The sequence below is a fragment of the Leptomonas pyrrhocoris genome (assembly GCF_001293395.1).
Source record: "Leptomonas pyrrhocoris isolate H10 chromosome Unknown, whole genome shotgun sequence".
Lineage (NCBI taxonomy): Eukaryota > Euglenozoa > Kinetoplastea > Trypanosomatida > Trypanosomatidae > Leptomonas > Leptomonas pyrrhocoris.
This window is the reverse complement of record NW_015438388.1, coordinates 90,125-118,005: the sequence shown is the minus strand read 5'-3', so window position 1 is coordinate 118,005 and position 27,881 is coordinate 90,125. Positions and strand designations below refer to the sequence as shown.

The 27,881-nt window shown below is 58.7% G+C and overlaps 9 protein-coding genes across 19 annotated transcripts; all 9 read right to left on the bottom strand.

The window, feature by feature from the left end:
* Positions 1 to 359: 359 nt before the first annotated feature.
* ABB37_09511 (putative amino acid transporter aATP11) lies at positions 360 to 2,154 on the bottom strand (the record flags this gene model as incomplete). Of its 2 annotated transcripts, none has more annotated exons than XM_015809022.1 (1): positions 360 to 2,154. In XM_015809022.1, exon 1 carries the CDS (start codon positions 1,956 to 1,958, stop codon positions 360 to 362), a length of 1,599 nt encoding a protein of 532 aa, XP_015652342.1. In that variant the 5' UTR covers positions 1,959 to 2,154. The 2 variants fall into 2 exon arrangements, with proteins under 2 accessions (XP_015652342.1, XP_015652343.1); XM_015809023.1 differs by having other exon boundaries at positions 360 to 2,013.
* Positions 2,155 to 3,082: 928 nt separating this feature from the next.
* Positions 3,083 to 4,376, bottom strand: ABB37_09510 (putative C-5 sterol desaturase; the record flags this gene model as incomplete). 4 transcript variants are annotated; one of them, XM_015809018.1, is made up of 1 exon in its annotated part: positions 3,083 to 4,376. In XM_015809018.1, the coding sequence occupies exon 1, from the start codon at positions 3,902 to 3,904 to the stop codon at positions 3,083 to 3,085; it is 822 nt and encodes a 273-aa protein (XP_015652338.1). In that variant the 5' UTR covers positions 3,905 to 4,376. The 4 variants fall into 4 exon arrangements, with proteins under 4 accessions (XP_015652338.1, XP_015652339.1, XP_015652340.1 ...); XM_015809019.1 differs by having other exon boundaries at positions 3,083 to 4,373; XM_015809020.1 differs by having other exon boundaries at positions 3,083 to 4,361.
* Positions 4,377 to 4,712: 336 nt separating this feature from the next.
* On the bottom strand, positions 4,713 to 6,183 carry ABB37_09509 (hypothetical protein; the record flags this gene model as incomplete). Of its 3 annotated transcripts, none has more annotated exons than XM_015809015.1 (1): positions 4,713 to 6,183. In XM_015809015.1, the coding sequence occupies exon 1, from the start codon at positions 6,105 to 6,107 to the stop codon at positions 4,713 to 4,715; it is 1,395 nt and encodes a 464-aa protein (XP_015652335.1). In that variant the 5' UTR covers positions 6,108 to 6,183. The 3 variants fall into 3 exon arrangements, with proteins under 3 accessions (XP_015652335.1, XP_015652336.1, XP_015652337.1); XM_015809016.1 differs by having other exon boundaries at positions 4,713 to 6,174; XM_015809017.1 differs by having other exon boundaries at positions 4,713 to 6,171.
* Positions 6,184 to 6,515: 332 nt separating this feature from the next.
* Positions 6,516 to 8,262, bottom strand: ABB37_09508 (hypothetical protein; the record flags this gene model as incomplete). 3 transcript variants are annotated; one of them, XM_015809012.1, is made up of 1 exon in its annotated part: positions 6,516 to 8,262. In XM_015809012.1, exon 1 carries the CDS (start codon positions 8,217 to 8,219, stop codon positions 6,516 to 6,518), a length of 1,704 nt encoding a protein of 567 aa, XP_015652332.1. In that variant the 5' UTR covers positions 8,220 to 8,262. The 3 variants fall into 3 exon arrangements, with proteins under 3 accessions (XP_015652332.1, XP_015652333.1, XP_015652334.1); XM_015809013.1 differs by having other exon boundaries at positions 6,516 to 8,234; XM_015809014.1 differs by having other exon boundaries at positions 6,516 to 8,230.
* A 346-nt stretch (positions 8,263 to 8,608) lies between these two features.
* ABB37_09507 (putative mitochondrial hypothetical protein) lies at positions 8,609 to 11,182 on the bottom strand (the record flags this gene model as incomplete). 2 transcript variants are annotated; one of them, XM_015809010.1, is made up of 1 exon in its annotated part: positions 8,609 to 11,182. In XM_015809010.1, exon 1 carries the CDS (start codon positions 11,102 to 11,104, stop codon positions 8,609 to 8,611), a length of 2,496 nt encoding a protein of 831 aa, XP_015652330.1. In that variant the 5' UTR covers positions 11,105 to 11,182. The 2 variants fall into 2 exon arrangements, with proteins under 2 accessions (XP_015652330.1, XP_015652331.1); XM_015809011.1 differs by having other exon boundaries at positions 8,609 to 11,155.
* Positions 11,183 to 11,651: 469 nt separating this feature from the next.
* ABB37_09506 (putative mitochondrial mitochondrial RNA binding complex 1 subunit) lies at positions 11,652 to 14,501 on the bottom strand (the record flags this gene model as incomplete). Its single annotated transcript, XM_015809009.1, has 1 exon — positions 11,652 to 14,501. The coding sequence occupies exon 1, from the start codon at positions 14,487 to 14,489 to the stop codon at positions 11,652 to 11,654; it is 2,838 nt and encodes a 945-aa protein (XP_015652329.1). The 5' UTR covers positions 14,490 to 14,501.
* Positions 14,502 to 15,202: 701 nt separating this feature from the next.
* On the bottom strand, positions 15,203 to 18,087 carry ABB37_09505 (putative mitochondrial mitochondrial RNA binding protein; the record flags this gene model as incomplete). The annotated part of the gene is made up of 1 exon (XM_015809008.1): positions 15,203 to 18,087. The coding sequence occupies exon 1, from the start codon at positions 18,029 to 18,031 to the stop codon at positions 15,203 to 15,205; it is 2,829 nt and encodes a 942-aa protein (XP_015652328.1). The 5' UTR covers positions 18,032 to 18,087.
* Positions 18,088 to 18,441: 354 nt separating this feature from the next.
* ABB37_09504 (hypothetical protein) lies at positions 18,442 to 19,638 on the bottom strand (the record flags this gene model as incomplete). Of its 2 annotated transcripts, none has more annotated exons than XM_015809006.1 (1): positions 18,442 to 19,638. In XM_015809006.1, the coding sequence occupies exon 1, from the start codon at positions 19,504 to 19,506 to the stop codon at positions 18,442 to 18,444; it is 1,065 nt and encodes a 354-aa protein (XP_015652326.1). In that variant the 5' UTR covers positions 19,507 to 19,638. The 2 variants fall into 2 exon arrangements, with proteins under 2 accessions (XP_015652326.1, XP_015652327.1); XM_015809007.1 differs by having other exon boundaries at positions 18,442 to 19,629.
* A 925-nt stretch (positions 19,639 to 20,563) lies between these two features.
* ABB37_09503 (hypothetical protein) lies at positions 20,564 to 26,680 on the bottom strand (the record flags this gene model as incomplete). The annotated part of the gene is made up of 1 exon (XM_015809005.1): positions 20,564 to 26,680. One exon carries the CDS (start codon positions 26,678 to 26,680, stop codon positions 20,564 to 20,566), a length of 6,117 nt encoding a protein of 2,038 aa, XP_015652325.1.
* Positions 26,681 to 27,881: the final 1,201 nt, after the last annotated feature.

The following is a 27,881-nucleotide window of genomic DNA, read 5'->3' as shown; positions in this document are numbered from 1 at the left end:
TAGTGTTTTGACAGTATTAGAGCGCAGTTATAGTTGGTCTGGGTGCCTGTGTATTTTTTTGCCTTGGTTTTTGATTGCCCAAACTCGTCATTGCCGTCGTTTCTCATTCTCTTACGTTTGACACGTGCGGACGCAACGCGTTGGTCGGAGCAAAGGAAGGACCGGCCGTTTGCCCATCACGCTCTGAAATGTGAAAGAAGAAAAAAAATAGAATATTACACATGGTGGAACGACAGACTTGAACCCGCGCTGTGCCTCCGTGTTCCTTCGCTATCTACATCCCTTCTTTTTGGGGGTTTCTTACTTCTTCCTTTCTCCCCTTCTCGCTCTGTCTGTCGCGGCCTTTTCTGCACCGCTGCTTAGGACACGAAGGAGCTGCCGACGGTGCTGTAGATGGTGGTCACGGTGCCGAACACAACAGACACCACGCCACCGATCAGCAGCAGGTAGGTCGCACAGTAGTTCAGCCATCCAATCTCGCGCAGCGTAAAGTTGCCGGAGTACATGTGGAAGAGGGCCGGCATCATCATGCCGATGATGCCGCCGCAGAAGGACCCTAGCAGACCCAGCACCGTGTTGATGGTCGGGATGAAGAGGCCGCACAGCAGCGCCGCCGTGGCGGGGATGGCCATGACGAGGCAGTGCTTCCAGTACGGCACCTCCTCCGGCGTCCAGCGTAGAAAGTGGTAGATGGCGTCGCGGAAGGGGATCATGTGCAGGGCGAAGGCGACGCAGATCTTGATGATGATGCCGATGTAACCCACCGCCATGTACGGCTCGGTGACCGGGTCGTACAGGGAGAGGACAGAGTCGCGGACGCGGTCGCCGAAGTCGGCGTAGCCGAAGACGCCGGCCAGGATGTAGAGGAGCACACACGTGCCGGAGGCGCAGGTGGTGTAGAGGGTAAAGTGAAAGACCGTCTTGTGCTGCATCTCGAAGAAGATGTCGAAGGCGTTGAGCTGCACCATCAGGCTGAAGAGGAAGACGCCAAGGCCCTCGAGGGCTTCGTTGCCGGTGCGCATCGTCTTCATCTCCGCCCGAATCGCCGGGTCGTTCAGGCCGTGGGTGGCGGAGTGCGCCACCATGCAGATCACAAAGTACACAATGAAGGAGACGCCAAACGTGGAGACGTAGCGCAGCGAGTTTACCTTCTTGGGAAAGACAAGCGGTAGCATGCAGCAGAGCCAGACAATGGATGTGATGAGGCGGTTGCCGGACTTCTTCTTGAGGTACGCGGGCGAGCTCTCCACGGCGAGAATGGGGCTCAGCAGCGTGCTGGTCGCGATGACGTAGGCGACCGAGCCGCCAAAGCACTGGATGATGATGAGAATGGCAAGGAAAATGTCCACGCCGCGGCCGAGCAGGACTCGCGCAGACTGCGCGTAGGTGCGCAGCCCGGTCTTGATCATCACCTTCGCCAGCAGATTCATCGAGTACACCGTACCGGCAGCCGCCAGGACCAAATACACGCAGGACATGATGATGCCGCTCAGGTTGAAACCGGAGGGGACGGAGATGATGCCGGCGCCGAGGGTGGCCGAGGCGAGGTTGAAGGAGGAGGCGAGGAAGCCGCCAAAAGGAACGACGATGTTGAAGTAGTGTACAATGGCGTGGAAGAACCGGCGAAATGCACTTGGGCGTTTGTGCGGAGGTTGCTGCTGCTCGTCGCCCTCTCCCACCTCGAGCACGCCCTCCTCCGCGCCCTTTGCGGCTGTGGGGGAGGTGTCCCTGCCGTGTAGGAGATCGCCGTCGAGCAGCACCTCCGACACGCCGGACGGCTCCACGTCAATGGTGGACAGGTTGATGCGCAGGCGGTCGCTGTACTTGTCCGCCTTTGCCCTCTCATCGCTTTCCCCTGCATGGGGATCTGCGAACGCCGGTGCGGCGGCCTCCTGCGAGCGGCCTTCGCGCTGCGCACCTTCCGGGAGATCGCCAGTCTTGCGACGAGCGTTACTCATGCTCCCGCTGTGGTGGCCCGTACGTGCTGCGATGGATAATAATAAAGGTCGAACTTCAGTGCGTGCGTGAAAGCGAATAACCAAAGAAGAAACAAAAGGAATCAGAATTGGATAGGAGGAGAGTGCAAATAAGAAAGGCAAGCGGAAGGGAAAACAGGAAAGGTAGTAGAAGAGCTACTAAAAAGACCACCGAGCTGTGGATCGGCAGCAAACCCGGAGAGCCCAAACACGAGGGAGACGGAGAGAGAGTGTGTGTATGAATGAAAGAAGAAGCGCGACGGCGGTGAATGAAGATGGCACCAAGGTAATAGAGGCACAATTAACGTGTTACAATAACTCTTGAGAGATTGCCTCGGTCTTCGCCTACTGAAAGGCTCCTGGTACTGGTTTGACTCCGAGAAAAATGAAGGCAACACACGACAAAAAGAAGCGGGCATGGGGGGTGCGATCCATTGCGTGAGCAGCCCACGTGCGCCTTCTTCGCCTGATGGCTTGAACGCGCTCCCGTGCTAGCACGGCAGAGTACTTCACCTGCGAAAAATCCCTAGCAAAGTAGCACTCTCATGGCTTTTCTGTTTTCCTTTCCTTTTGCGACCAGACCATTCCAGCTAAGTTTCTGAGGCTGCGGCTTACGCTTTACCTTTACCATCCACAAAGAGGACAAAAAAGAACGAGGAGGGGGATCGTCGTTGATGAGAACATCCCTTTGCACCTTGAGGACCCCTCACCCTAAAAAAGAGAAAGGAAAACGGAGAAGAACAATAATTTTAAGAAAGAGCGATTGTTTTCGGGTTTAAAGTGGCGCGTCAGTAACACGAGTCGCGTTGTACTCGGAATGGCATGCGCGGGGTGGCACCGCACGTGCTCTAACGGCGGACAGACATGGAGACCATATCGGATACAACGCTACCGTGTTGGCACAAGACTCGGTAAACAGAATAATAAAAGAGAATACAGAACAAAAAGGAAGTACCGGAACAAAACCTTAACAGTTGAGGGAGAAAGAGAAAGAGCGTAAGAAGACGGAGGGCCACTCAGAAGGCAAAGCTTTGTCGTACCCTCATCGAGGAGGCAGCACCGTAAACCACGTCGTGCCTCAGCCACCTGTCACACACACTCTCTCTTTACACGGTCTTCTTCCCGCTGCGCTGCTTCTCCGATGGCAGCCCCTCCGCCTGGAAGGTGCCAAAAACCCAGTCCCAGAACATAATGTACTGGCCAAAGTTCACACGCGGCTGGCGGTGGTGGTAGTCGTGCGAGTTCACGTTGAACATGTACGGGATGTGAAAGTCAACCCGGGTGTGGTTCAGGCTGGCGAGGGTGCCGCCAACAAAGATGAAGATGATCGCCGTCAAGGCGTGGACCTGGCCGACGGGGGCCATGCGGGTAAGGAGGTAGAGCGCGAGCAGGTGCACGTACTCCCCCGAGACGTACTCGATCGGGTTGTCGTTGATGGCGTCGTCGTTGCCGCGGAAGGGCGACATCTGACGGTGGTGGTGCTTGTGGATGAGGGGGTAAATCGGGGGCCAGTGCAGGGCCCAGTGGAATAGCGTGTAGAAGAAGTCGTAGATGATGAAGAGCGCGGGGAGGTGCACGGGCAGCCACAGCAGCGAGCGCTGCACGGCGGCGCTGTCGGCAAAGTCGATCGACATGCGACTCACTTCGGTGTTCACCGTGAATTTGTACACGTGGTAGACGAAGAGGGCGGTGCTCGCCTTGGCGAAGGCGATGTAGATCTTGTCCTTGACAGTCAGCGTCTCCAGCGGCTTCACCCGCTCTGGGATGCGCTTCTTGATGACAGCCGCAACCGCAGGGATGACGATCCTGTTGTAGAAGCTGAAGCCCAAAAAGATGATGCCCACAAAGACGATCTCCGCGGCGCACTTCTCCGTCGGTGTCAGTGACGCCATGTCGAAGGACGACAACTTCTGCGATAGGGCCTCCATGTTGACAAGGGGGTGTATGTATTGCATCGTAACAGCGGAAAGGCTTTTCACCTTTTGTTTTTGATGCAGGTGGAAGCAAAGGGACGAAAGACCGGGTGCGCTCACAGAAAATATATATGCAGAAGACGCACCTGACGAGAGGGATGCCTTCCTTCCTTCCTTTCCCTTTTCTCTGTTCGAAAGGAATTAAGCACGCTGTAGAGGGATAATCGAAAGCAAGAAATAAACGGATTTTTTTGTGGTGCGGAAGTGGCGAAAGAGAGACGCGGCTTCTCGACTTTATTCCGATTCTTTTTGGTGTTTTAAAAGTAGAAGAAGAACGGTGACGTCCTCGACCGAAGAAAAGAAAAGAGAAAAACTAAAGGAAAAAATTAATTAAGAAGGTAAGCGACTTAAACAAACGAAGGTAATGATGATAACAAATGGTGATAGCTTTTGTTGGTGCCGGGTAGGAGCTAAGAAGAAAACTTCCGTTGCACGTGAGAGCAACGCAAACGCGTCGTGTAGCGACAGCGGGGGGAAGTAATAAAGCGCATTTTGAAAGAGAAGGTGAAGAGGAATAAAAAGTAAAAGAAATAGTAAAGCGTTGATGAAAGCGATTGCATTGGAGTAGCACAGACACGAAGGTCGCGATCAGCGCTCTTGGGTGCGTCTCAAGGAGCTTCGTACTGTAACGACGGTGTGAGGCGCACAAGTTGGCTGCAAAGGAAAAGACAAATACGAGGTGGTTTTTCGACGTTTCAGTGGAAATCACGAAAGCGCAGGTAATACAACAGATGCACATCGCAAAGTGCAGTGACAGAACCGCCTACAAGTCCTCATCCACTTCGAGCGGTGCAGTGTGGAATGGCAGAGCATCGTGGTCACGATCAGCGCGCTGTTGACTATTCCCATCTTCGTGATCGACGTCCGTCGGTGCTGATGAAAGGGTATCAGCCGGGTCTGAGGCGGTGACGGAGGAAAGTACAGCGTTGTCCCGCGGCGAAAGGGACACCGTTGGAATGGACCGCGGCGGATTAAAAGTCGGTATGGCAGTCGGAGGTGCGTGCGGTGACGGCGTCGTTGGGTTTGCGGTGCGCTGCCCACGGAACAGCACGGGCTTTGGCACCGCACTGATGAGCACCAACACGCACCCCGTCATGGCCAGAATCGCCGCCATGAGCAGCACCTGCTTCACGAGTGCCCACAGGGGCTGCAGCACCGTGCGCCAAACCAGTGGCATACCAGGAACGCACGACAGCACCCACGGCACCCTCGTTGACGCCACCACGAAAGACACACGATCCAGCTCCCGCACGCCCGCCTGCGTCTTGGCCACACCGCCGGAGAGAAGATCGGCGGCCGACTTCATCTGCGACCGCTCCTGCTCCATCATCGCACTCATCTGCAGAGCACCATCTTTCATTTGGTGAATGGCCTGTTGGATGTCTTCCATAATACGGTCTTCCGCGGTGGTCGGAGGAGGGCGGACGGAGGCGACGGCGGGTGCATCGTGCTTCTGGTCAGTGGTGCGATTCTCTGTAGAGGGCCTTTCGTTTACGGACGGAGGTGCAGTGGGCTCGGACGATGGCTGCGTCTTCAGAAAGGCATCCGGATCGCGGCCAACGTAATACGTCGCCGGGGCTGGTAGCTGTTCCGTCGCAGGCGTCAGTGTGTCCGTGTACACGTAACAAACCTGCGCGGACCCATCAGCTTCGACGATCTTCAGTTGGCGAGGTGCCGTACCAACACAGTTAACGGGCAGCCCACGCAGTCCTGGCGTGGAGTCAAGCCAGGTGCGCAGGAGACCATCTGCGGCCACGATGTCCTGCTGCATCTGAGTGTAACGCTCCTGCAGTTGCTGGTCATAGTAGGCTCGCAAAGGTTCATCTACTGCACCGTCCTCCGAAGCGTTGAGTACGGTGTTGGAGGCCAACTCAGCTTCACATTGCTCACCATCTAAAAAGCAGGCGCTCAGCTGTTTCGCTTCTCGCAGCACCTCTCCGAGGCGCCGAGCTTGCCGTTCAAGAGCGGTGCGACTGCCAGTCCCTTTCGCTGAAGGTGCATCGCTGATCGACGTGGCGCACGACAGCAGAGGAGTGATGTCCCCGATGCAGCGATGGAGCCGGTATTGCAGCGCGTAGATGTCCGCCGCGTAGAGCGTCTTGGCGGCTGAGGAGAGGGACTTCTCAGGTGTCGCCTCTACTCCTGTCGCATCCACCATAGCTGGAGCACGACAGGAACCCTAGCCAAAAAAAGGTTGATATAGAATGGTCCTGCTATGAGCTGCTGGAGGTGCTCCAATGGAAAGGGGACAACAGCAACAAAAGAAAGAAATAAGAAACGAAGAGAAGCTTAAGAACTCAAAAAAATATACATCACGATCTGCTCCGGTGCACCAGACAGCGAAATTGCTGAGCGTCAACGCAGAATCAGATAACCAGTTCAAACCAGAAAGATACACAGAGGCGCGGAGCCTACACATCTCTGCCTCACGCTTTCAAAATACCTTTTCTCAGTCGTAAGCAGTCGTGCGAAACATACTAACAACACATCGATGCCACGCAACAGAAGTAACTTCGCCTAAAATCTTCGTTTTCTACCGCAAGGGCCGCGGATTGCTTTCTACTCGCTAGTCAGCGTGTGTCTCCTCTAGCAGTTCATTGGCGTAGACTCGTGTCAGCAGCCGACCGTATGCCACGACCGCCTTGAAGGCGTCGCGGTTCTTCTCTGCCTGCATCACCCCCACACAGGCAACTTTGCTGCCTTTCGCGTACAACGCGTACGAAAGTCTTTGCCGGGACATGCACGTGACACACAACGGCGACGCTCGTGTGGGTGGTGCTACGCTGCTCTCGGCTGTAAGTGCAGATGGAGGGGCAGACGAGGCTTGCGGCGGCTTTATCGTGGCACACAGCTGCTGCACCTGAGTGACGGCTTCATGAAGAGATTGAAAAGCTTTTTTACGAGCCAATTTAGCCGTGGTGGGAACGAGAGTTGACTGCTGCGGTTGTGATGGTGTGCGGAGGCCCTTTAACTCCGCTTCAGACACATCCACGCACTCCACATCAGCCGCCAGCAGCACCAGCTTCACACGCCCGGCTCTCAGACACTTCAACACCTCTTGGAAGCCGACGACGTACCGTTGACGCGCCTTGAACTGCAGGGGCTGCTTCTGCTTCAGATCTCGCTGCTCTTTGTAAAGCCCTTGCAGGAGCGTAAAGCACAAGTCATCGAGTGCGTCTGTCACGACGTTGGTGCAGTACGAAGCGACGGAGAGGGCGGCCTTCTGCTGCCGCTGCGCACGTGTGAGGACCGGGGTAGAGGTGAGAGGAGGGGCAACCACGTTGAAGGTGTTTGCATGGGTGCCGTCATCACCAGCCTTCGTCACCGGTGCGGGCGGCGGCGGCGGCACGGGAATCAAACATGCGTAATTCTCCGGCACAATAGGATTGCTTAACAGATGCCCCTCTCCAAAGTTGCGGAGGATAAATTGGGTCCACTCCTGCGGGAACGCCTTCGGGTACCGACCACTGCGCTGATCCACCCAGTCACTGCGTGAATGCTGGCCCACCCCGAGCCACGTAGTGGACGGGTAGAAGCTGCGGTACGTGGATGACGCTTCTATCGCCGCTGCTGCCGGTGATATTGTCGTTGCTGCTGCAATGGCGTCCATCGCAATGGTCTTTCCCTCTGAGTCAGCCATGCCTCTATCATCATCTGACTTCGTGTTTGTTGTTTCTGGTGAGTGCAGTTTTGATTGCAGCTCTCGCCGTAGCTGATGCCGACGCGCGCGAAGACATCGCTTTAAGAAAGCGGCTCGACCGAACCGCCGTTGCTTCATCGCAGCATCGAGCTGCAGAAACAAAGCGTCCATGGACTCCACTGCGTGCGTCACTGCCGTTGCCGTTGCATGGGTTGCTGCCGTGGTGTTTGGCGACGGAGACACGCGAGGCCTCGCTGAAGTGTCTTCCGTAGCTACCTCAACTCGCTCGTCGTGCTCTGAGACGCTTGAAGAGCCAATCGAAGGGGAAACGGCGCGTGTGTTCTCCTGCACATGTGGGGAGTGAATGCGTGCCTCTGCGCGCCCTTCCAGCACCCATCGTCGCTGTGCGTGGATGCGGCGCTTGAACTTCGTAAAGCGGGCGCGATGGTTGAATGCGGGGCGTGCGTTGGGATTACTCTTCTTGTGCTTCGTTTGCTTTCCGGAAGGCGCGGCTGTCTTCGCTGGAAGAGGCCGGATGCGTGGCTGTGGCGGGGGTCGCGCGGCAGACGCGCCCTGTGGAGGGGCGGTGACAGTTGGGTCGCGTTTGGCCCTCTCAGCCAGCTTCGGCATTGCGGTGCGCTACCTCAGAAGAAGGCAAAAAAATAAAAATGCTCGTGAAGAGAGGCAGAACAGCGTTAGGCAACGGACACACAGACACGCACACGTGAATGAATGAGAAGAGGTGAGGAAAAATAAAGGCGAGTGGGTGGCGCATAAGCACAGGAGCACATGGATGTGGCAGCACCGTTTCTCTTCACATTTCTAAGCAAGGCAAATGACTTTACCAACGTCGTAGCGTAGATCGAGTCGGGCACGCAGGAAAAGATCATTTTGAGTTCACATACTTTCTTCTTGTGTTGTTTTAGCGGTCATCGACAACAGAGGAATCACACCAGCAACGAGCGGGAGAAACGAGAAAGGTGACGTGCCGCCCCCACCTTGGCGTTTCACTCCGACTGTCACGTATCAAACTTCCACGTTAACCCGCACTTCATGTGCTGAAACGTCTCCACCGGTGACACGCGGAAGAAGGGCACCCCCTCGGCCGCCGCCGCTGCTCCTGCTCCTTCTCCACCGTGCGGCGGTGGCTGCACCCCGCTCGTGAATTCCACGTTAAAGCCGCTCCCACTGCCCTCCGCATTGTTGGTGCTCGGCTTGAAGGCGGCGAACCAGCTAAACGAGCACTCGAACTTGTGGGGGATGAGCTCGTTAAACGGCGTGATGGCGACGCGAGGAATCTTAGAGACGAAGGAGAATCCGACGGAGGCGCGCGGGTAGTCCCGCACGGTGTCCACCACGCACGCGTTCGCGAAGGCTGTCAAGGACGTGTTCTTCCACCGACTTGACGCAGCAGGGCCTGAAGTGGAGGCTGCAGTGCCCTCATCCGACGCAGGACCAGCAGGCTTCCCACTTCCATTCTCCGCTTTGCCGTTCAGCGTGAGCTCCGCGGAGAGGATGGAGTACCAGCGGCGGGCGTGGTGCATGCCGCTGTAGTCGTTCTTGAAGCCCCGTACGAGCGCCGCGTCCCACCGTGGCCCCTGCGTCGCCCAGAGGTACGGGTGCTCGCGCAGTCGACTCTCACCTCCTCGTCCTCCTTCCACATTACCAGGCGTGGAAGGCGGCAGAGACGCTGTGGTGGCTGCTATCGTTGGGGTTGACACCATGGGCGGCCAGATCGGTTTGGAGGGCTCCAGCGGCATGACGACAGCGGACTGCGTGCGCAGCTTCAACGCCAACCGCCACGGCAGCGGCACCTCCAGCCACGACTCCGTCCAGAGCCTCCCAAAGACGGTGAACAAAGACGACGGTGAGGCCTCTTCTTTTTGCGCCGGTCCGTGACCGCTGACTCGACACACCTCCAGTCCAGGACCGCCGGACCAGCGCACCCGGTACTGACCACGCGGAGATGAATCCAACACTTGAGTGCCGGTGCCAGTCTCGGCCGCGTCGCTGGACTCTGTGCTCCTCAAGGAGGGACGGACGAGCCGCTGCCAAAACGCGGGGAGAGCGAAGTACTGCACGCTGCTGTCGTAGCCGTCCTGAAGTTGCAGTCGGTCGATGCGGTCGTCCTCCACAGCAGTGACGGAGGAGGGTTTGGTGTGTTTCTTCTTTTCCGTTTTGGGCGTGGACAACGCTGGGGAAGTCTCATGCTGGTGCTTCACACCGCTGTTCGGCACCGTTGCGGTCGCCGCTGTGAAGGACGTGCTGTAGCGCGGGTTGCCCTGACTCACCTTCACGACGGCGGAGTCCTCTAACAAGGTCACTCGCTGCACCTTCGCCCGCTCCGGGGCGTAATGCCGCTCCGTGCGAGACTGCCCGACCGCCACAGCTAACTCGATCGCATCCGCCCAGTTGTGCCGTTGGTGCGACGTTGATGCAGCGGGGACGGCCGTTGCGGCGTATACGCTGTAGCTAAGCCCCGGGATGCCCTGCGACGAGCCCGTCGGTGAGCGATGCAAACCTGCCGAGGCGGTCTCGTCCGTCCCCGCTGCCGCCGGGTTGTTCTTCTCCACATCCCAGTTCACGCTTCCACGGCAGTAGCAGGGGACACCTTGGGGATCGGACAGAGACTTCCCTCGTGGCAACGGCGGCGCTGTCGGGTCACGGAAGTCCACTGCGGGGTGCGCCGATTGCGGAAAGAGCAGGAAGCGGGCGCTGTCGGTGCGGGTTGGCGCACTCACATAGCCGCCCAGCAGCGGCCGCCAGCGTTGAGGGAGCCAGCGACGCACCCAAGAGAGCTGTGGTGCACCTGCCGCCTCTGTAGGACCGGCGAAAGGGACGCCATACACTACACACTCTTCGCCAAGGAGACGACACAGTTTTATCTGCTCTTCGTCGCGCACGACCTTCTCCACCAGCTGTTCGATCTTCATGGGGGGAGAACGAAAAGATGGAGAAGTAGAAGCTGCGTCTTCGTTGTTGCCGTCGGCTTTGGCCCTTTTCCTCTGCTTTCTCTCCTTCTTTTTCGCATCTGCGCTGGCACGTGTGCGGATAACAAGTGCGTGGTGCGAAGGTGCAGCCCCGTCCGTGCTGTCTGACAGCTTCGGTGTGTCAGCGGAGTCGTTGCGTTCGGACTTCTCCACCTTTTCCAGCCGGACAGTGAGGGCGGAAGGATCATTTTTCCTGTCTGGATCATTGCGGTAACTCGAGCTGAGGGGTTTGGTGGGGTGCGAGGGAAACGCAAAGGCCCGCCAGCGTAAGGCGTAGCACGCGGCAACGTCATTCTCCAGGCGCTGCAGAAAAGACCGGTCCAGCTGCGGCTTTGTCGACCTTCTTTGGTCTGTCGATTCGGTGGCATCTGATTTCCCTGGAGCAGCGTCGCACGCCGCCGCAGCCTGAGTGAGGTGGGCATACTTTCCTTTTAGCCAGGCAAAACACGCATCGTGTGCGGCGTCGACGTAGTCAACATCGAGCTGCAACGGGATGGGTTCGGTGTGGGAAGCAGCGCTCGTCATGGATGAAGGCGGAGGAAGGAGATTTGTGCGGCGCTGGCGGTAAATGTTGCTTCACACGCCAGAAAGCGACGAGAAACTCCACGCAGCAAAGAACCAAAAGGAGAAGACAGAAAGTGATATTAACGGGACAAAGAAGCCGCGGTGAGAATGGGGAAGCGATAGAGGAGAAAAACAAAAATGACCAGGCGATGTAACGACAATCATCACCGTCGCTTCGCAAGTCTAAAGAAAGAAAGTGGGAGTTCGATTTTATCACTTTCTGGCAAATGCGCTCTGCGGCGTTGCGAACAATACGACGTGCTGCAGCAGCACATCGGCAGCTTGAATGCACTTTCACACCGAGTCGATCAAATTCATTGCTTTCTGTCCTCGCAGAGTTAGCGATACACACCCGGGCGATTGAAAGGCGACTCTGCTGCAGGCACCGGTGCAGCCTCCCACACCTACAATGAAACACGCCAAAAATCCGTGTTTTCCCTCATTCCCCACTCACACAACAACACGGCTGCTTCAAACAACGTCAAACAAACCGTCATCTTTTTCCTCTTCACGCCCGCAACTCACGCAGGCGCTGCGTGGCCGTCTCCACGATCGGCGTCACAGCGAGGCGCTCCGCCTTTTCCTTGATGAAGATCCACGTCGTCGGCGCGTTGCGCACCGCCTCCAACGGTGTCCGCTGCACCAACTCCACAAACATCTGCAGGTCCTCCCGCGTCAGCAGCTCAGCCCGCGGCTGGCGGACCACCAGTCGGTTCGTCTCCTCCTCGACCACCACCTCACCCTCTTTGCCCACCTTCTCCAGCAGACTCCGACTCAGGAACAACCGCGGGGCGAGGCGCAGCGCACCAGGGCAGGCTTTGTGAAACAACTCCACCGACTGCAGCAGCTCAAAGGCGGACACCTTGGTGAGCTCCTCGCGGAAGTCCACCTGCATAGGACCGGGCAGTGGCCGATAGCCACCGTAGGTGTTAAAGTCATTCGCCACGAGGATCTTCCGAAAGGTTTCCCGCACATCCACGTCGAAGTCGCCGTAGAAGTAGTCCTCCGCCGTTCCACCCACGCCCACCTCCGCAGCGGCGCTGCCTTTCGCGTCTCGTGGACGCTTCACGATGTCACGCCGCAGCGTGGAGAGTTGCTCGATGGCGCCAGAGGCGTCGGGGATTTGATGTCGCACGCACAGCTCCAGAAACTCATCCACCTGCACCAGCGAGATGACGCTCAGCTCCGTCAAAAAGGCGAGACGACGCGCGAAGTCCTCGGCGAGTTCGGCCAGCGGGCTGAGCGTCTCCAGCGGGATCTCCACTCTCCGCTGAAACGCACCGATGCAGTGGATGACACGACACATGTGCTGAGGAAGCAGCACGAAGGTCACGGTGCCAGTAGCGGCAGCCTTCTTCTCTGCCGCCTTCACTTTCCCTTCATGTTGGCTCTCTTGGGCGGACACGGTGGATGTGGCGCTCTTCAGCGCGTCGCGGCAGATCTTCAGAAAACGCTCCAAGTCCGCAGGGACGGGGGTGTCCTCGCGCGACAGCAGTTTCAGCAGCTCCAGCACATCCGACCGCGTCAGATGCCCGGCAGGGGCGAGCACATCGCACACGTGCGTCACGTACGCCTCTATCAGGACGGCGTCATTCGAACGAAAGAGCTGCGTTGCCGTGAGCAGACGTGTAAAGCTGGGTGGGGGAAAGTAGGGAAGCATCGGCAGGATGACCGGCGAAATCAGCGGACGCAAATACTGCTGATGCGGGGCCTTGCAGCGTGCGAGAATGTGGAGGAGGCGGGTCAGGCTGGACGGCTTCAGACCGCAAATGCGCCGCAGCCGCTCCTTCGCCGCCACTTCAGGGCGAAGCTTGTTCATCTGTGCAAGGATGGCCACCGTGTTCGCTGCGGTGGTCGAGGCGGGTGTGACCGTCGCCTCAGGCGGTGCCGCAGCACTCGATTCTGCCGTCTCCTCCGCGCTGTGTGTGTCCTTCACCGCCGCTTCGACCTTTGACTTCCGTAGCTGCCGCAGTATTTTCTTCTCCTCGCGGATGTTCTTCTCCATGTGGCGCAGCATGCTGTCTGCTAAGAAGCGGAAGGTGTTCATGGAGGTGTGGCCCATGCGGGCGAAGTTGGCCAACGCGCGGTACGCCGGTACCGGCTCCAGCGGCACACGCTTCTGCAGCACCGGCAGCCGTCGTGCCAGCAGGTTCAGAAACGCAGGCGAAGGAACGATTTTGGCCCGCGCCAGCGCCGTTAGCACCCGCACCAGCTCATGCGGATCACGGTAGTCATTGATGAAGTACGTAAAGTAGTTGCCAAGGAGCTGAAAGAAGGCCAGGTCACGCTTGCGCCGGCCAGCGCTCATGCCGGTGACGATGAGAGCCCGGAAAATGGTCTCCGCGGTGATTTCCTCGTCCGCGTGAGCGAGGATGACGTCCGCAGACGGCGTGGACGGTGCGGTGAGCTGCTGCTCTTCCTTCACAAAGATCGCGTCTTCGTCCTCTTCTGGCAGCGTATCATCACCCGCTGATGGATCCCTCGAGCGGCTCGATGCATCGGCATCGGTCACGCTCGAGACCGATGTGCTCTGCCGCTTCTTCGCCTCCAGCTTTGTGGCGGCCACCGTAGCGAGCTGCGCAATTCGATCGCGCACCGCGTCTTTAAACGTGGTGCCGTAGCGCAGCATGGTGGAGCGGCTCCAGTGGCACTCCAGTATGTCGAGCAGCTGCGAGATGTGGAACTCCTGCAGGCGCGCCAATAACACCGGAAAGAGAGTGTGCTCTTCCTGTGAGGACACAAGTACAACGTTTTCGGTCGACCGCAGGTAGGCACACACGACCTCCGTGAAGCGCTGCACTGGCATCTCGTTGTAAATGCGTTGCTGCTGTGCGATGTAGGCTTGCTTCTCCCCATCATCCGTTGCACTGACACGGTCGCCCTCTTCATTGCCGTCTACCGCGTCCGCTGCTGTCTCCTCCACCGACTCTGTCCTGGCGGCTTCTGCACTCTTTACAGGAGTCGATTCGTTTTCTGCGTCTGCAGCGGCCGCACCACACGCGCCGTGGGACGGCAGCCGACCCGTACCGTCATTGGCTGTGGGGTTCTCTTGACAGGCAACGTGCCGGTAGAGACTGGCCGATGCCACCAGAGAAGAAAGCGCCGCGGACTCTTGCGGCGTGCCAGCGTGTGCGGGTGGGCCGGGTGAGAACTCCTCGTCGTCGTCCATCAGGTCCGCCACGCCTTCTTCAGTGGGACGCACCACGCGACGCTGCGTTCCGGCACATCGCACCTGGAAATGTGTTGCGAGTGCACCGGTGAAGGCCAGCGCAGTGCGGGGAAAGGCGGCTGCAGCGGTGGCGGCACCAGCGGACCGCGACAAATAGAGCTGGGAGAGTCGCTTCATCTTCTCATTCCTTCACGCGAGTTAAGGCGCAGGGTTAAATTAGAGAACAATTGGAAGGGTGGAGAAATTGGAGGGTACAGGGAAGCGGAGAGAGAAAACACAAGTCTCAAAACGGTAGACCACCACAGTTGAAGTTGTAGAACCTGCGACGACAGAATAACAATATAATAAGTACGTCCTACAGCACCATCGCTTCGAAGTGTCCACACACCGAACCGAAGCACGCCATGGAAGTTATTGCTCGCAGCAACAACAGTAACGAAAAGCACCTGCAACATACGCACAGCCTCACTGTAAAAAAAAAAAGAAGTGAGGAGTCGAAAACACCCAACTCCACACGCCCAGTTCAAAATATTATTATTATTATTGTTATTTACACTCGTATGTGTCTGTCATGTAGACAATGTGAAAGCAAATAATCCACGATATTCTGTACGACAACGGACCCCCGTAAATTAAAACTCCACAACAAAAAGTGTGAGCTCAGCGCAACGTCAAAGCTCTTCCCTGCTGGAAAACAAACGGCCAAAACTCTCTCGCCATTAATGGGTCTTAGAAAACAATAATACACGCAGAAACGTGTTTCATTTTGAATAACTTAGCGCACTAAACGTCCACCGCACTCCTTGTCATCTTCTTCACTTCCTAACAACAAAGATCTCGACCAACGCATGGCATTGCTGCACAAATACATGCACACACACACACACGTGCTAGAACAGAGACTTGGTCAAGTACGCCGAAACAGACTTTTTCGTTTCATCGGAGCCGAAGCGTCGGGCCAGCTCGCGGACGTACAGCCACAACGCCCGCTGGCGCTTCACCATCTGCAGCGGCGACTCCACAAGCAGTGCGACTACCGTGTCCACCTTGGCGGCGTCGCAGTGGACGTGCCCCAGAAGCTTCAGCACTTCATCGTCTGTCGACCCCTCATGAATGCGGCTTCGCGCGATCTTGCGGAGGACAATGGAGGTGATCGTCTTCTCCATCCACCACGGCAGCGCCCGAGGAATTTTGCTTGCGGCTGCCCTGGCGGTGTCTGTCGTGTACGCCACCTGCACCTCCAGGTGCCCGAGGTGAAAGAGCTGAACACCCTGAAAAAGACTGTACAGACCGGCCTTCTCGATGTCGCGCCGGAAGATGTCGAAGTCGGCCTTGTTCAGCGTGGCCTTGAGAACCACCATGCGCTCAAACATGTAACCAATTTCACCGTACACGCGACGAGCCGTCTTGGAGACCGTGGGCAGCTCCGTCTCCGAGAGGTCCTCCCACCGTGCCCCACGACCGGCGGCGAACTCGCTGCTTTCCACCACTGCTGCGCCTTCGTTACTCTCGTTCTCCTCCCCTTCTGGTGTTGCCTCCATTGGGATGTCGACGCTGCAACCTGCACTTTCCAGACGGGCTGCGTGGCGAGCCTGCTTTTGTCCCTCAGCGGCAGCGCGGGTGCTCAGCAGCTCCTGCACGGCGGGGTACAGCTCAGGACGCGGACGCATGCGGAGCAGCACGGTGATCTCCAGCAGCGGCTCCACCTTTGCGGCCGCAATTACGTGCAGCTGCAGTAGGCGGTCCATGTGAGCGCAGAAGAGATGCACTACGGCACGAATGCGCTGACCGGGCACCGAATGCTCATCGTAGCGCCGGCCCAGCGTGTACAGCAGATCGACCAAGGTGACCACGACGGCGGGCTGGCAGAGGCTGAACTGCGCTTCGCACAGGTCGAGGAAGAAGAGCACGAAGTCATCCATCTCTAACGAGGCGAACAGGTCGGGTGCGGTGGCGGCCGTGCGAAGGAGCGTCTTGCTCAGCGTCAGCGCGTAGGGAGTTGCAGGGCCGTTCTCCATTAGCCGACGCATCACCGCCTGCAGCAGCTCCGTCGACTGGCTCTCGGTGTATCGGACAATCTGCAGCAGGGCGAGGAGGTCCTTGGTGCTGAGGTGCGGCACGAGCGGGGTGAGAAGCTCCTCGGAGACGCGTGTGGCGGAGACGCCGATGGGGACGCGCAGGTCCGCGGCGAGGCTGAGCAGCTCGAGGAACTCCTGCGGCCGCATGTCGGCGACACGGCGGATGCGGCGTGCGACGTCGCGCTTCGACGGCTGCCGATGGACGAGGTGCGGTGCATCGAGTACTGCGTGGTGTTCTAAAGATGGGGCGGGAGGAGGAGGTGGATGGATGGACATCGCGCCGCTTGACGCAGGAGCTGCGGCTTCGCTGTTCTCGGTGATCTCCTTATCCGTGTCGCCACCATTGCTGTCGCTGTGGTGCGAAGCCTCAAGCTCGAAGGCCACGTTGCGGAGGGCCTGGTCAGCCAGCTGATGCAGCACCGTCGCGTTTCCCGCCCACTTCGACAGCTTCAACACGAGAAGAAAGCGGTACAGCTGTCGCGTGGTGAGGGTCGTGAAGAAGTGCCCGGCTTGGCGCGAAAGCGGCGACTCCGTTCGTTTGTGTTTGCGGGTGTCGCGTCCGGCGCGCGACCCCGTCTCCGCCACCTCCGTTAGTTGAGTATCCAACGCAGCGTTGAACTGCACGATACGCTGCACCATCGCATCCCAGAAGCTGGCAGGGGCGCCGCAGCCGGTCGAGTGCACGTCCCACATAACATTAAGAAGCCCCTCCACCTGTGCGGCGCTCGTGATGTCCTTCACCGCCGTCGTCGCCAGCGATCCGATAAAGGAGGAAAGCTGGCTCTCGCTGGCTTTGCCGCCTGACGCCGTCGACGAGGCGTTGCCGCGACGTGCGGCACGGGCGTGCGCCACCTGCGATTTGAGCGCGTAGGCGCAGTTGCTCAAAAGAGCACGCGCGTCACGCGGGTCAAGTCGATCCGCCAGTAGCTCCTCCGCCATCCAACTCTGCACGAGCTCCATCACGTAGCGCTGCGAGGTCGGCCCACCGCTCGCGCGCAGCTCATCGAACCAGCGATGCCGCAGGAGGCGGCTGGCGACGATGAGGGGGACGCGGCGCTGCTCCACCAACACGCAGGCTTTCTTCAGCAGGATGTGTTGCTCCTCCGAACTCAATCGGAAAGAATCTCTCGCTTTTCGTACCTTTGCTGCCCGCTCTCGGACGTCCGGCGAAGGAGATTCTTCCTGCAGTAGCAGCGAGTTTTCATGGCGGATGAAGGCCACGACAAGGTTGAGGAAGCGCACACACTCCTCTTCGGTTTCCAGCTTCGAGCCATCCAGCGCCTTCATCAGGTCCGCCATAGTGTCGACGTTCATCATGCGCTTCATGCGCCGCACCGGACGCGTGCCCTGCGGCAGCGCCAGACGTGTGTCTGGTGCAGTGGTGTTGGCGCTGTAGATGTACGGCAGCAACGTCACTGATAAGGGCCGGCGAGGCGCTTTTGGCGTCTCTGCCGTGCCATCCGTACTTTCTCTGCCTTCTGTGAGACGCGCATCGACGTCGTCGTTTGCTACGTCGAGCTCGGCCGCCGCTGCGGTGGCAAAGCATCTGCTCCGCACACACGCAACGGCGAAGGAATATGCCTGCGTGAGCGACCGCTGCGATGCGGAGGCGGGGCAGCGGCATAGCTGCAGAGCTTGCATGGTTGGGTGATACGTGGGACGGTACTCTCAGTGTATAAACAGCTTTTTGTATTCCTTTTGTATCGAAGATCCGTGGTTGCCACGGGGAGAGGGAGAGATGGGAAGCACGAGAAGACGGAGAAGTAGAACAATAAAAAAATGAAGGACAAAAACCAATCAGCCCGGTTTCCACAAGTCCGGCTGCCACGTAAAGCAGCACTAAGAAAGAAAGGGTTAAGCTGGGCAGAGCTACGTTGTCTCCGAAGCTGTAGCATGCCGGCAAACAAAACAAGGGGGAAAAAAGGCCCTCCCAACAAGAAGACACAATCGGTTACATATCAGCAACATGATCCTGTTCTTATTATAGGCGTTACAGACATCAGCAGCTACAGACACCACAAAAGCCGTTTCTGAGGAAGTCACTGCAGAGGTTAGGTCCCGCGATGACAGCCGGCACGGCTGGCAGAGGCAAACGCACCGCACTGAACACACGGCTGCACTCCCATGCAGGTCCGCCCACAGCCCAGACAGCTCCACACCATACGACGCGCATCTCCGCAGTCTTCCACCGCAGGGGGCATGCTAAACAGCGAGGGATTGATCTCCAATGAGTGGCGCTTCGGCATCCATTTGCTCCTCGACCTCTCTCTCGTCTCCGCTTCGCGATGACCGTGATGTCGCTCGAAGTTCACGAGTTGCTGCCAGCGGTGCGGCTGGAAGTGCATCGCCACGATATACGTCTCCTGACTCTCCGCCCGCGAGGCCTGCGGCTTCACGACTGACACATAACGGAAGAGGGCGCTGGTGGCTGCTACCACTTGTGCGGAGTGCAAGGAGCGAAGAAGCTTGGACACGAAGCACACCGGCAGCGTAGCGGAAGTTGGGTGCGCTGAGGGTGCCGTACGATTGCCGGGCGTCGTGGCATTTGAAGAGGACGGTGAATCGGTATGCGGTTTCATCTCCCGTTCGGTTCGATTGCCCTTTCGTGTCTCACCCTTGTCGTGTGCTGGACCGAACTGGAGAAACATTTTACTCGCCAACAGCAGCGTACTCAGCGCCATTTGGTTCTGCGCGTACGTGACGGAGAAGGCGTGCTGGCCCTTCACGACAGAGACGCCGTCGTGGAGGACCATGTCGACCGTTCTCGGCGGGCCCACGTCCGCAGCGGCGCTCGACCTCGACGGTGTCGGGTGGAGTGTGCGCTGGACGGATTGGAGCATCTGCTGATGCTGAAGGATGTTTCCCCGCACCGTCACCAAACCAGGAAGCGGCTGAATGGGTCGCTGGTCCACGGCAATGACCATGGGAGGTGGTTCTATCACGGGTGAGGAGGACGGTGCTTGCGGCGCCGCGCTCTGCATCCGCTCAAGCGCCACCTGCGCAAAGCCACCCGGCGCCGCAGCGAGGTCGACGACGGTGTGGGGGTGGAATCGCGCGAAGAGGTGAAAGCGTGCATCGAGCTCCACGAGCTTGTGTGCAGACTGGCATCGATACATGGCCCTCCTTCCTCTCTTCTTCGTAATTCGTGTGGTAGCTCGTTTTGCTTTACAAGAGAGAACGATGGCTACTGGTGCACGCAGCGAGAAGGCGTTCAAGATTGAAAGCGGGGCGAGTACACTTCGATGTCTTTATGAAGAACAGAGAACAGAGAAGGCAACGAAAATGGAAGTTAAAGGAGTAATAGGAGTACTAGAGCGCACCAGGCGGAAAAGCATGCAATGCCATCACTCAACGCACACACGTGGAGATGCGACGTGAAGGCTGCGGGGGGTACGGGCATGTAGAGCGTTCAGTGAAGCGACAGTTGACACGGAAGACTTTCGTCCCCTGTGCAGATGCCAAAAGAGTCGAAGGTCAACACTGTCATCACGTTTCGCCCTGACCTGCTCTCTTGAATTGGAAGGCACAAGCCCTACAAAAGAGCAACAGGCAACAAGCACAAATCAATGACAGTGAAGAGAGAAAAAGAAAAGAGGCCATCAGCGTTCAGCAACGAGGAAACACCCCGCTGAAACACCCCGAACGAAGATCCACGTACGCACACACACTCAGCAATGAAACGGAACCAGCAAAAAAAATAATAGAAAGGCGTTCGTCTCCCTTCAGTTAAAGCAAAGGTCGTTGAAGGGATAAGAAAGGAGAAAATGGCAGAAAGAGAAAGAAAAGACAGTCGCACGTCAAGGGGTGCATGCACACCTCCGCTCTATGGTAGGGAGAACAAATAGTGTACAGAAAAGTACAGTGGAGGTCAGGAGGAGAATAGAAAAGAAAAGGTACAACGGAAGACTCTGATTTATTCTTGATCCAAATCCACAGGTGCGGTGACCAACGTGGTTGGATTAAAAGCACAGAAAGGTTCCGTTGTTCATGCGTTTTAGGTGGAAAACGGAAAAGGAGAGGGGAGGGGGGAGGGGGGCACAAGGTAATCATAAAAGAAGGGGCGCGTGGTGTCCAGCGACTTCGCGGGTTGCTGGAGTTGTAATTGCACCACAAGAGGAAGGCAAGTCGAACGCCGTGTTATAGAAACGAATAAATTCCTCACATCGACAGTTTTCACTCAAACGACGTCATGGGCCACAACGAAGTCAACAGCGCCTGCAGCGTCTCCTCCTCAGTCCGGCCCTCCGTTTTGCCGGCACCCGTCACCGCCAGCGGAAGCCCTGCGTAGAGGGACACCCACCCGCGCAGTCGCAACGCGTACACCACAGGAGCCAACATTGTCTTCCAGACAGACGACGGCGTCAGCGAGTCCTCGCTCCACTGCGGTGGGAACAGCGCCTTCATCAGCATCGCCCGCGCCGCCTCGCGCACACGGGGATGTACGTCCGACCTCCCGCGCCGCCCCTTCAACCTGCGAGCGGAAACGTCAGAGGCGGGTCGATCGAACTTGAGGGGGAGCATCGAAATCGAGGCGACGGCGGGCCTCGTGCAGGCCATGCTGGGGGGCAGGAAAACACCGCTTCCAGGTGCACCCAGTGAGGGGTGTTGACGTTCGCCGCTGGAGTCGAGAAATGCGGTGCGCGGCAGGGGAATGCAGGGAGCGGAGGTGCGACGGGGAAACATGTGCGGGCTCTTGCGTAGTCCGCTGAAGGACTGCGGTGCGTCGAGAACCGGCACGCCGGGCATCGTGCGGGCGAGTTCGTGCCCATCAGCGACTCGTGGGAAGCATGGTAGCAGATATACTCCGCCGCTCGCGCCGGAAGTGCTGGACCGACTTTCCTCTTTGTGCGGTTGTAGTGCCGGCGGAAGTTCCACGGAGACCTGCGAGAGGGTGCTCGGGACTCGCTCGTGGTGACTGTGAGGAGGAGAAGAGATGGTGGAAGCCCACTGCCGCCGTTTTGATTGCTGCTTGCGCTCTCGCAGTTGTCTACAAAGTCGATCAATCTCGTACTGGTACAGATCCTCTGCGGTGCGCAGGGCAGGATCGATGCGGACGCCCATCTGCGAGAGCACCTCGTCTGCGGTGAGGTAGACGTTCGCCGTGTTCCACAGGAATCGCATGAAGCCCTGCAGCTGCGCCTCCTCCGCCGTATACACGTCGTTTGGATCGTGGTGGCGGTGTTGGGCTATCTCTTCCATCCACTCGAGGTGGCTGAGTCCGTCGTTCCTCGTCGCATGCGGCGGTGCGGGCAGTCCACTCCCTCCGTCTCTAACCTGTGCGTCTTCGACCAGCAACTCCAACACGCCCAGGCAGAACACCGCCACCTCGATCACCGCCACCGACAGCGTACCGTCGCCCTCATATTGCTTGTAGAGCAGCGACACTGCCTCGCTCATCCACGGTGGAAGCGACTCTGTTGGGTAGACATCCGCGTTTGCACGGGCGCTGCCGAAGCATGACCACTTCACGCGCAGCTGGGTGGAAATGTGGCCCGCAAAGAAGAGACAACAAGGAAGCGGGCAGCCATGCACGAGGCCGGCGTGGTGCAGCGCCCGCAGCCCCCGCAACCCTTGCTGCACAACCGGTTCCCAGAAGTCGACATGAAAGGCAACGGGTGCGATGCGTCGCATAGAATTCGAAAGAGACGCGGGCACACCATTTCTAGCGCTCAGTCTCCTGCCTGCCTCGTACACCAAGTCGTGTACGCTGCCTCGTGGGAAGTACTCCAACTGAAGCAGGTGCACCGCTGGCCTCGAGCTGTCCTGTGGAGGTGTGCTGACGCTGTAGTAGCGAGCCAAGTAGTCCTCCGCCTCCAGTACATCCCCGGGCGTGATGACGTGCGCCGAGGCCAGTCGCGTCTTCTCATGTAGGCTGTGGTGGCCGCTGTTCGACAGCGTGAGGCACCGCAGTTCCGCGACGTTGAACGCCACTGCCGGCACCTCCTTCACCGCATACGGCAGCCCGTTCAGGCGGTGCGTGGCGAGCCACGTCACGCCGTTCACCTCAACGCAGAGCGGGATCGGCCGTCCTGCCGCCCCACTGCGACTCGTCCCTGGTGTCCCGTAGGAGGCCTCGACGGGGCTTTCCAGGGCCGCCTCGATGTAGTGCAGAAACTGGAATTCATGGTGCGCCTGGAAGCGATCCCCGGGTGTCTCTTCCTCGCTCACGTCGGTCGCCTCCATTGGGTCGAGGGCGGGGTCGGGGCCCTGGTAGGCGGAGAGGGAGAGAACGGAGGCGACGTCGTTGCCGTCGCAGGCAAGATCCACTGATAGTGCACGCGGAGCTCGCTGTGCCATACCGCCCGTTCCTTGTGCCGAAGTGGATTCCATAGATCGGCGCAGCCCCGGAGTATCCTGCGCAGGCGTGTACAGGCGTTGCGGTGGTGGTGGTGGAGGTGGGTGATGTGGCTCCTGATGGGATGGAGGTCGGACGGGTGACTTCAGCAAGTCAAAGTGCTTCTCTGTGGGCACCTGACTAGCGGCGCTCGACGGCGGCAGCAGCATAGCGGTGACGGGGTGGTCTTCGCTCGCTCGTGTGTGCAGGGCGTCGGGTACATGCGGCAGTGGGGGAGTTGAGAGTTTCTCGAGGAAGGGGTTGATATTCGCAACGGTGCTCCGTAAGAAGTTCGGTGAACCGGTGCTGCTCTCCGTGCACGTGCTCACTTCCTTGTAGGCCAGAGTAAGGGGTGAGTGCACGACGAGGGGAGGGGCCTGCTCCGCGCTTGCTGTGGCTGCATCTCCACTGCCGTTGGCCGTCGCGCTGTCCCCTCCTGAGCGCTCTTCTTCATCTTCCGCATCTTCGGCGCCAAACTGCAGCTGCCGCTCCGCACAGAGACGACTATCGGTGCACAGACTTGATTGTTCGCCGTCGTCGTCGTCGCCGTAGTCAAACTTCGATGTGGGCCGGCGGGGCGGGGGCGAGGAGTCGGCAGCGTCCTCGTCGACGTCTCCGTCTTCCGTAGCTGAAAGAGGGTCGTGGCCGTCCTTCCTATTCGGTGAGACGGTATTGTGGAAGACATGACGTGCGGCTGCCGCAGCGGAAGAGGCGGTGGTGGACGCGGAGCAGTTCGGGGTGTCGTGATCGTGCGCACCGCAAAATAGCGTGGAGGAAGTAGACGTGGCGAAAGTAGAGTACGGGGAGTCGTCGCCAGGCTGATGACCCGGCGCAGGCACTCGCATGCCGATGGGGGTGTCCACCGCACATGTCGCAGCCTGCGCTTCTCCCAGGTCGCGGCTCGGTGTGAACAGAGACGATGACGAAACAATCGCAGCAACAGCCTCCACTTCCGTCACCGCGCGACGTGGGGAGCAACTCGCCAGCGTGACCTGTGGCCGCAGTGAGTTCGTGTTACTACCGCGGAGACCCACATCCTGGTGGGGAGTTGTCCTGATTGTCGTAGGCGCAGCAGCAGAAGAATGCACCGTTGCTCCCTCTTCACCTCGCTTTCCCTCTTCCTCTTCGTTGTTGCGGTGGTCGGTTGTCACACCGGGAACTCCCGCTGCGCCGCTCCCACCCCTGCCCTGCCCACACAGCCCCTCACAGCCGCTCAGTGTCAGCGCGGCGCTGCCCAGCCCGGAGACGGGGTGGCGGGAACGCGGTGCGTGCAGGAGGAGATCAAAGGAGGCCTGAGAGGGCGTGGAAGCCTTCGTGCGGGGACGGTGGCTTCCCGGTGCGTGCGCTGGGGCGGGGATGAGCTGCTCGTAGAGCACCACAGCCGCATCGGGGCGGAGCGTCGCGGTGGCGAGCTCCTTCACAAATTGACGCTCCTTCTCTGTCAAGGGCGGATCTGCGCTGATGACGTGTGTGCTGGCGTCGCTGTTCGTGCTGTCGTCCATGCACTTCTGCTCCGCGTTGTGAAGAAAAGACTCGGGCTTAAACATAGGGTTCGTGTACAGTTCAAAGGAGCGATAGAGACTGAACGGGTTGCGGCTGGGGGCGAGATAGTCCCTCTGCGCGGTGACGGTGGCGTCGCCGAACACACCGCTGGCGTTGGAGGTATTCGCTGGGCCTCTTGCCGCCCACAATCCACTGGGGTGCGAGTGGAGCAGCTGTGGCTGTTGCTGCTGCTGCTGAGACTCGAAGCTGTGGCTCTGCACCTTTGAGCGGAAAGATTGCGATGGCGTCGTCTGACGTGAGAAGCTGCGGCGGGCCGACTTCTGCGGCGTCAGTGGCTGCGAGGGCGGCGGGCGGTGGTGGGGACGGTGCGAGGGGACGCCGTAGCTGCCCTCGGAGAGACTCGTGTAGCTGCCACCGTGCAGACCCGCCGGGCCCGGCGTGCGTCGGTGCGGCGGCGTGTGCGGCGACTTCGGCGTGTCGGCGCGCTGGACCAGCTCAGCGATGCCGGCCAGGTGCGCCGCCGCGCCGCTCACGGACAGCGACCGCACCTCGAGAGATCCCCCGTCAAAGGAGGGCAGCAGCGGCGTGGAGGGCACGGAAACGCTGCCGCAGCCGCTCTCAGCGCGGCCCGCCACGGCGGACACGTCGCGCGGGGTGTGGGGGCTGCTGTGTCCTGCGTTACCCGGCTGGCCGCGCAGGCTTGCGAAGGCGTCTGCAAATGCGTTGTCGGGAGAGTCGTGCGTGGGGGCCTCTCTCAGACGATTCGTGGGCGTGTTGGAGGTGCGCACGGAGTCGCGGGGGTGTTCGTGGGCAAACTTGTGTGGGGTAGCGCTGCTGCCCTCGCCGACGAAGGTGACGCGTGACGGCGCAATGTGGTGCCGCTGTAAAATGGGTGAGATGAGCTGCGCGCCGCCGCAGAACACCTGCGTGCCCATGTCTGCATCACCCGAGGACGGGGAGGGGCGACCGCAGCTGTGGGAGGAGAGGGAAGCAGTCATTGCATGACAGAGCTGCATGGATGCGTCCGCGGTGAAGAGCTGGGGCGGAGTATGCGTACACGGATGCAGCGGACTCTGCCTATCTGGTAGCTCCTGTGTGGCCACGAGGGTGTTGTTGTGGTCTCCGGTTGGCTGTGGCCTCCCGCCAAACTGCGGCAGCATCGGCTCTGTAGCGCTCTCCACAAACACGTTCGTCAGCAGATCCGTGTTGGATGGCGTAACCTGTGTTATTGACACCTGAAGCCCCCTTTGGTACGGCGAGAGCACGTGAGGCTGGAAGAGTGGGTAGGGCAGGGCAAAGTCTCCATCCAAGGGAGACCCGAGGCGATGTACCGGAGAAAACGGTGTCACAGGTGAGCACGAAAACACATACATCCTCTTGTCATGTGAGAAGAGAGAGCGACGTACGTCATCGTCGGGGCTGGCGAGCCCGTCCGACGGCACCTCACGGTCTTCCTGGTCTGCGTCGCCTACGGTGGCGTCGGTACTGAAAAGGCACCTGCTGCGCTGCGGCATGTCTGCTGGACCGTCTCCGTGCTTTCTATCGTGTTCATGGTCGTCCTCCTCTTCACGGCTGACATCGCACAACCAGACACTGCCGCGGTACTGCGGCAGAGTGGGTGTTACCGTGTCTCCTACCGTCATCGAAGACACCGTGCACGGCGACAAGTCCGGCCCGTCGGCGGCCTTCTCCGGTGTGCGCGAAACGTTTGCTGGAGTGCCCAAAGAGGGCGACGCTGGTTCTTCTACGCCCGTCACCGTCGTGTCCACCGCTGCCGCCACTGCCAATGCGGATGCCACCTCAACAAAAGCCTCATCCAAGTTCTGCGATACCCGCGACGAGTGTGAGACGCCGAGAACGGGCGTGGAGGCGCTGGTGTGTTCTTGTTGCAGTGTCTCATCGCCGCTGGGCGTTCCTTTGGCGCTGCCGCTGCACGCTGTCGGCGAACAGACGACGACGGCGCGAACTTGAGAGTGCTCGGGCAATGGGGTCGACAAGCCAGTGACGTCTTCAGGAGGGCAGTCGTCGCTATCGGCCGTGGTCGACAAGAGTCTCCGCATCTGCTGCAGCTGCGTGTCACTCGGCCGCGGGTGCTTCTGTGTTTTATTCGACCACTCCGACAGCGGGGATGGGGTGCCGGAGGTGATGGAGATATTGAGGCTCTCCACCGCGAGGGCCGGGACCGCAGCGTTGCGCTCCACCGCCTTCGCGATGCGCCTCGGCATTTTCGCCGAGGGGCTGTGGTGCTGGCGGGACGTCGTTGTGTCGGTCAGGTGGGCGAGCGGTGGTGGTGCGATGAGATGTGTCGGTGTCAGCTTGGGTGTGTGCGGCGTTGCGACTGTGTCGGTGTGGTCAACCTCGGTCGACAGCAGTCGAACGGCGGTGGTGGGTTGGAGCGGTGTAGCGGGGCGCCGCACCGGCGTCGCATCGTTGGAAGGAGCAGATCTGTCCATGCTGTGCGGCTTGGAGGCGTGGGGCGTTGCGCTCGGCGTGGACACCGGACCGCTGTCCGCGCTGTGGACGAACGTGCAGAGGAGAGAGGAAAAAGTACAAAGTATCTATGAAGGAGCGAAGACCAGGGTACGCACACACACACAGGAGCGACACCCCGATCAACCAGATTGAAGAATGTGAAACAAGAAGATAAGAAAAACAACACAGTTATATATATGTGTATGGAATACAAAAATAGGTGACAGTAAACCACCAATCCGGCCTCAGCTAGCCGTTCGCAGGCTCACGCAGTACATACACCACACACACAGAGAAGAAAACAGGCAGAACACCCAAATGGAGAAGGTAAAAGCAGTTGTAGTGGTAGGGAAGAAAAGAGCAGCACAAGTACCTAAGAGGTCAGTTTGTGCACCGCGAGTACACTATACGCACTGCACTAGCCCTCACGGAGAGATTTCACGTGCGTTTGTGACTGTGGTGCTAAAGCATATGAACAAAGGACGAAAAGCGCGAATTCGTATTTCACGGGAGTAGTGGTACCAAAGGAAAAAAAAGGAACGTAAAAGAAAGAAAAATGTTCTATGATGATGAAGTGCGACCGTTAAAGCAAACGAGGTTGGAAATAGGCTTTACCAACAGAAAAATAGTCAAAAAAAGGCCCACAATAGAGAAAAATATATACAGAAGAATCGAGGGTTTTTCTTTTCCGCGGGGAGAAGCGTAGGCGGCACGCGTCCGAGAAACCTTTAACTGCTGCTTATGTTCTTCAGAAAAATAAAAAAGAAGATATGTGCATGCGTCTCTCTGTTCTCACAGATGAATGCGCTCTGATGTGTGAAGATCGGAGCGGAGCAAAAGAAGAAGGAAGAACAATTGTTGACCTGCCGAAGCAAAATAACGCCTCTACACGTCCTCCACAACAACAGTAAAGTGATAGAAATCTTCGGTGGCCACGCGGACTCACTGCTGCTACATATATATGGATATGCGCTCAAACCTCTATGTCTTCCACTTTCCGCAGCGAGCGGCGAAATGGAACGGTGGACTGCGGTATGCGTTGACGAAGAAGTCAACGAGACCAACAAGAAAAGGAGAGATTGTTGTTGTGTAAATGAAAGGAAGAAAGCGAGGAGGAGAGAGATGGCAAGATGGCGTGAGAAAGGCACAATGCCGATGCACGGCAGTCACACGTGTCTGTCG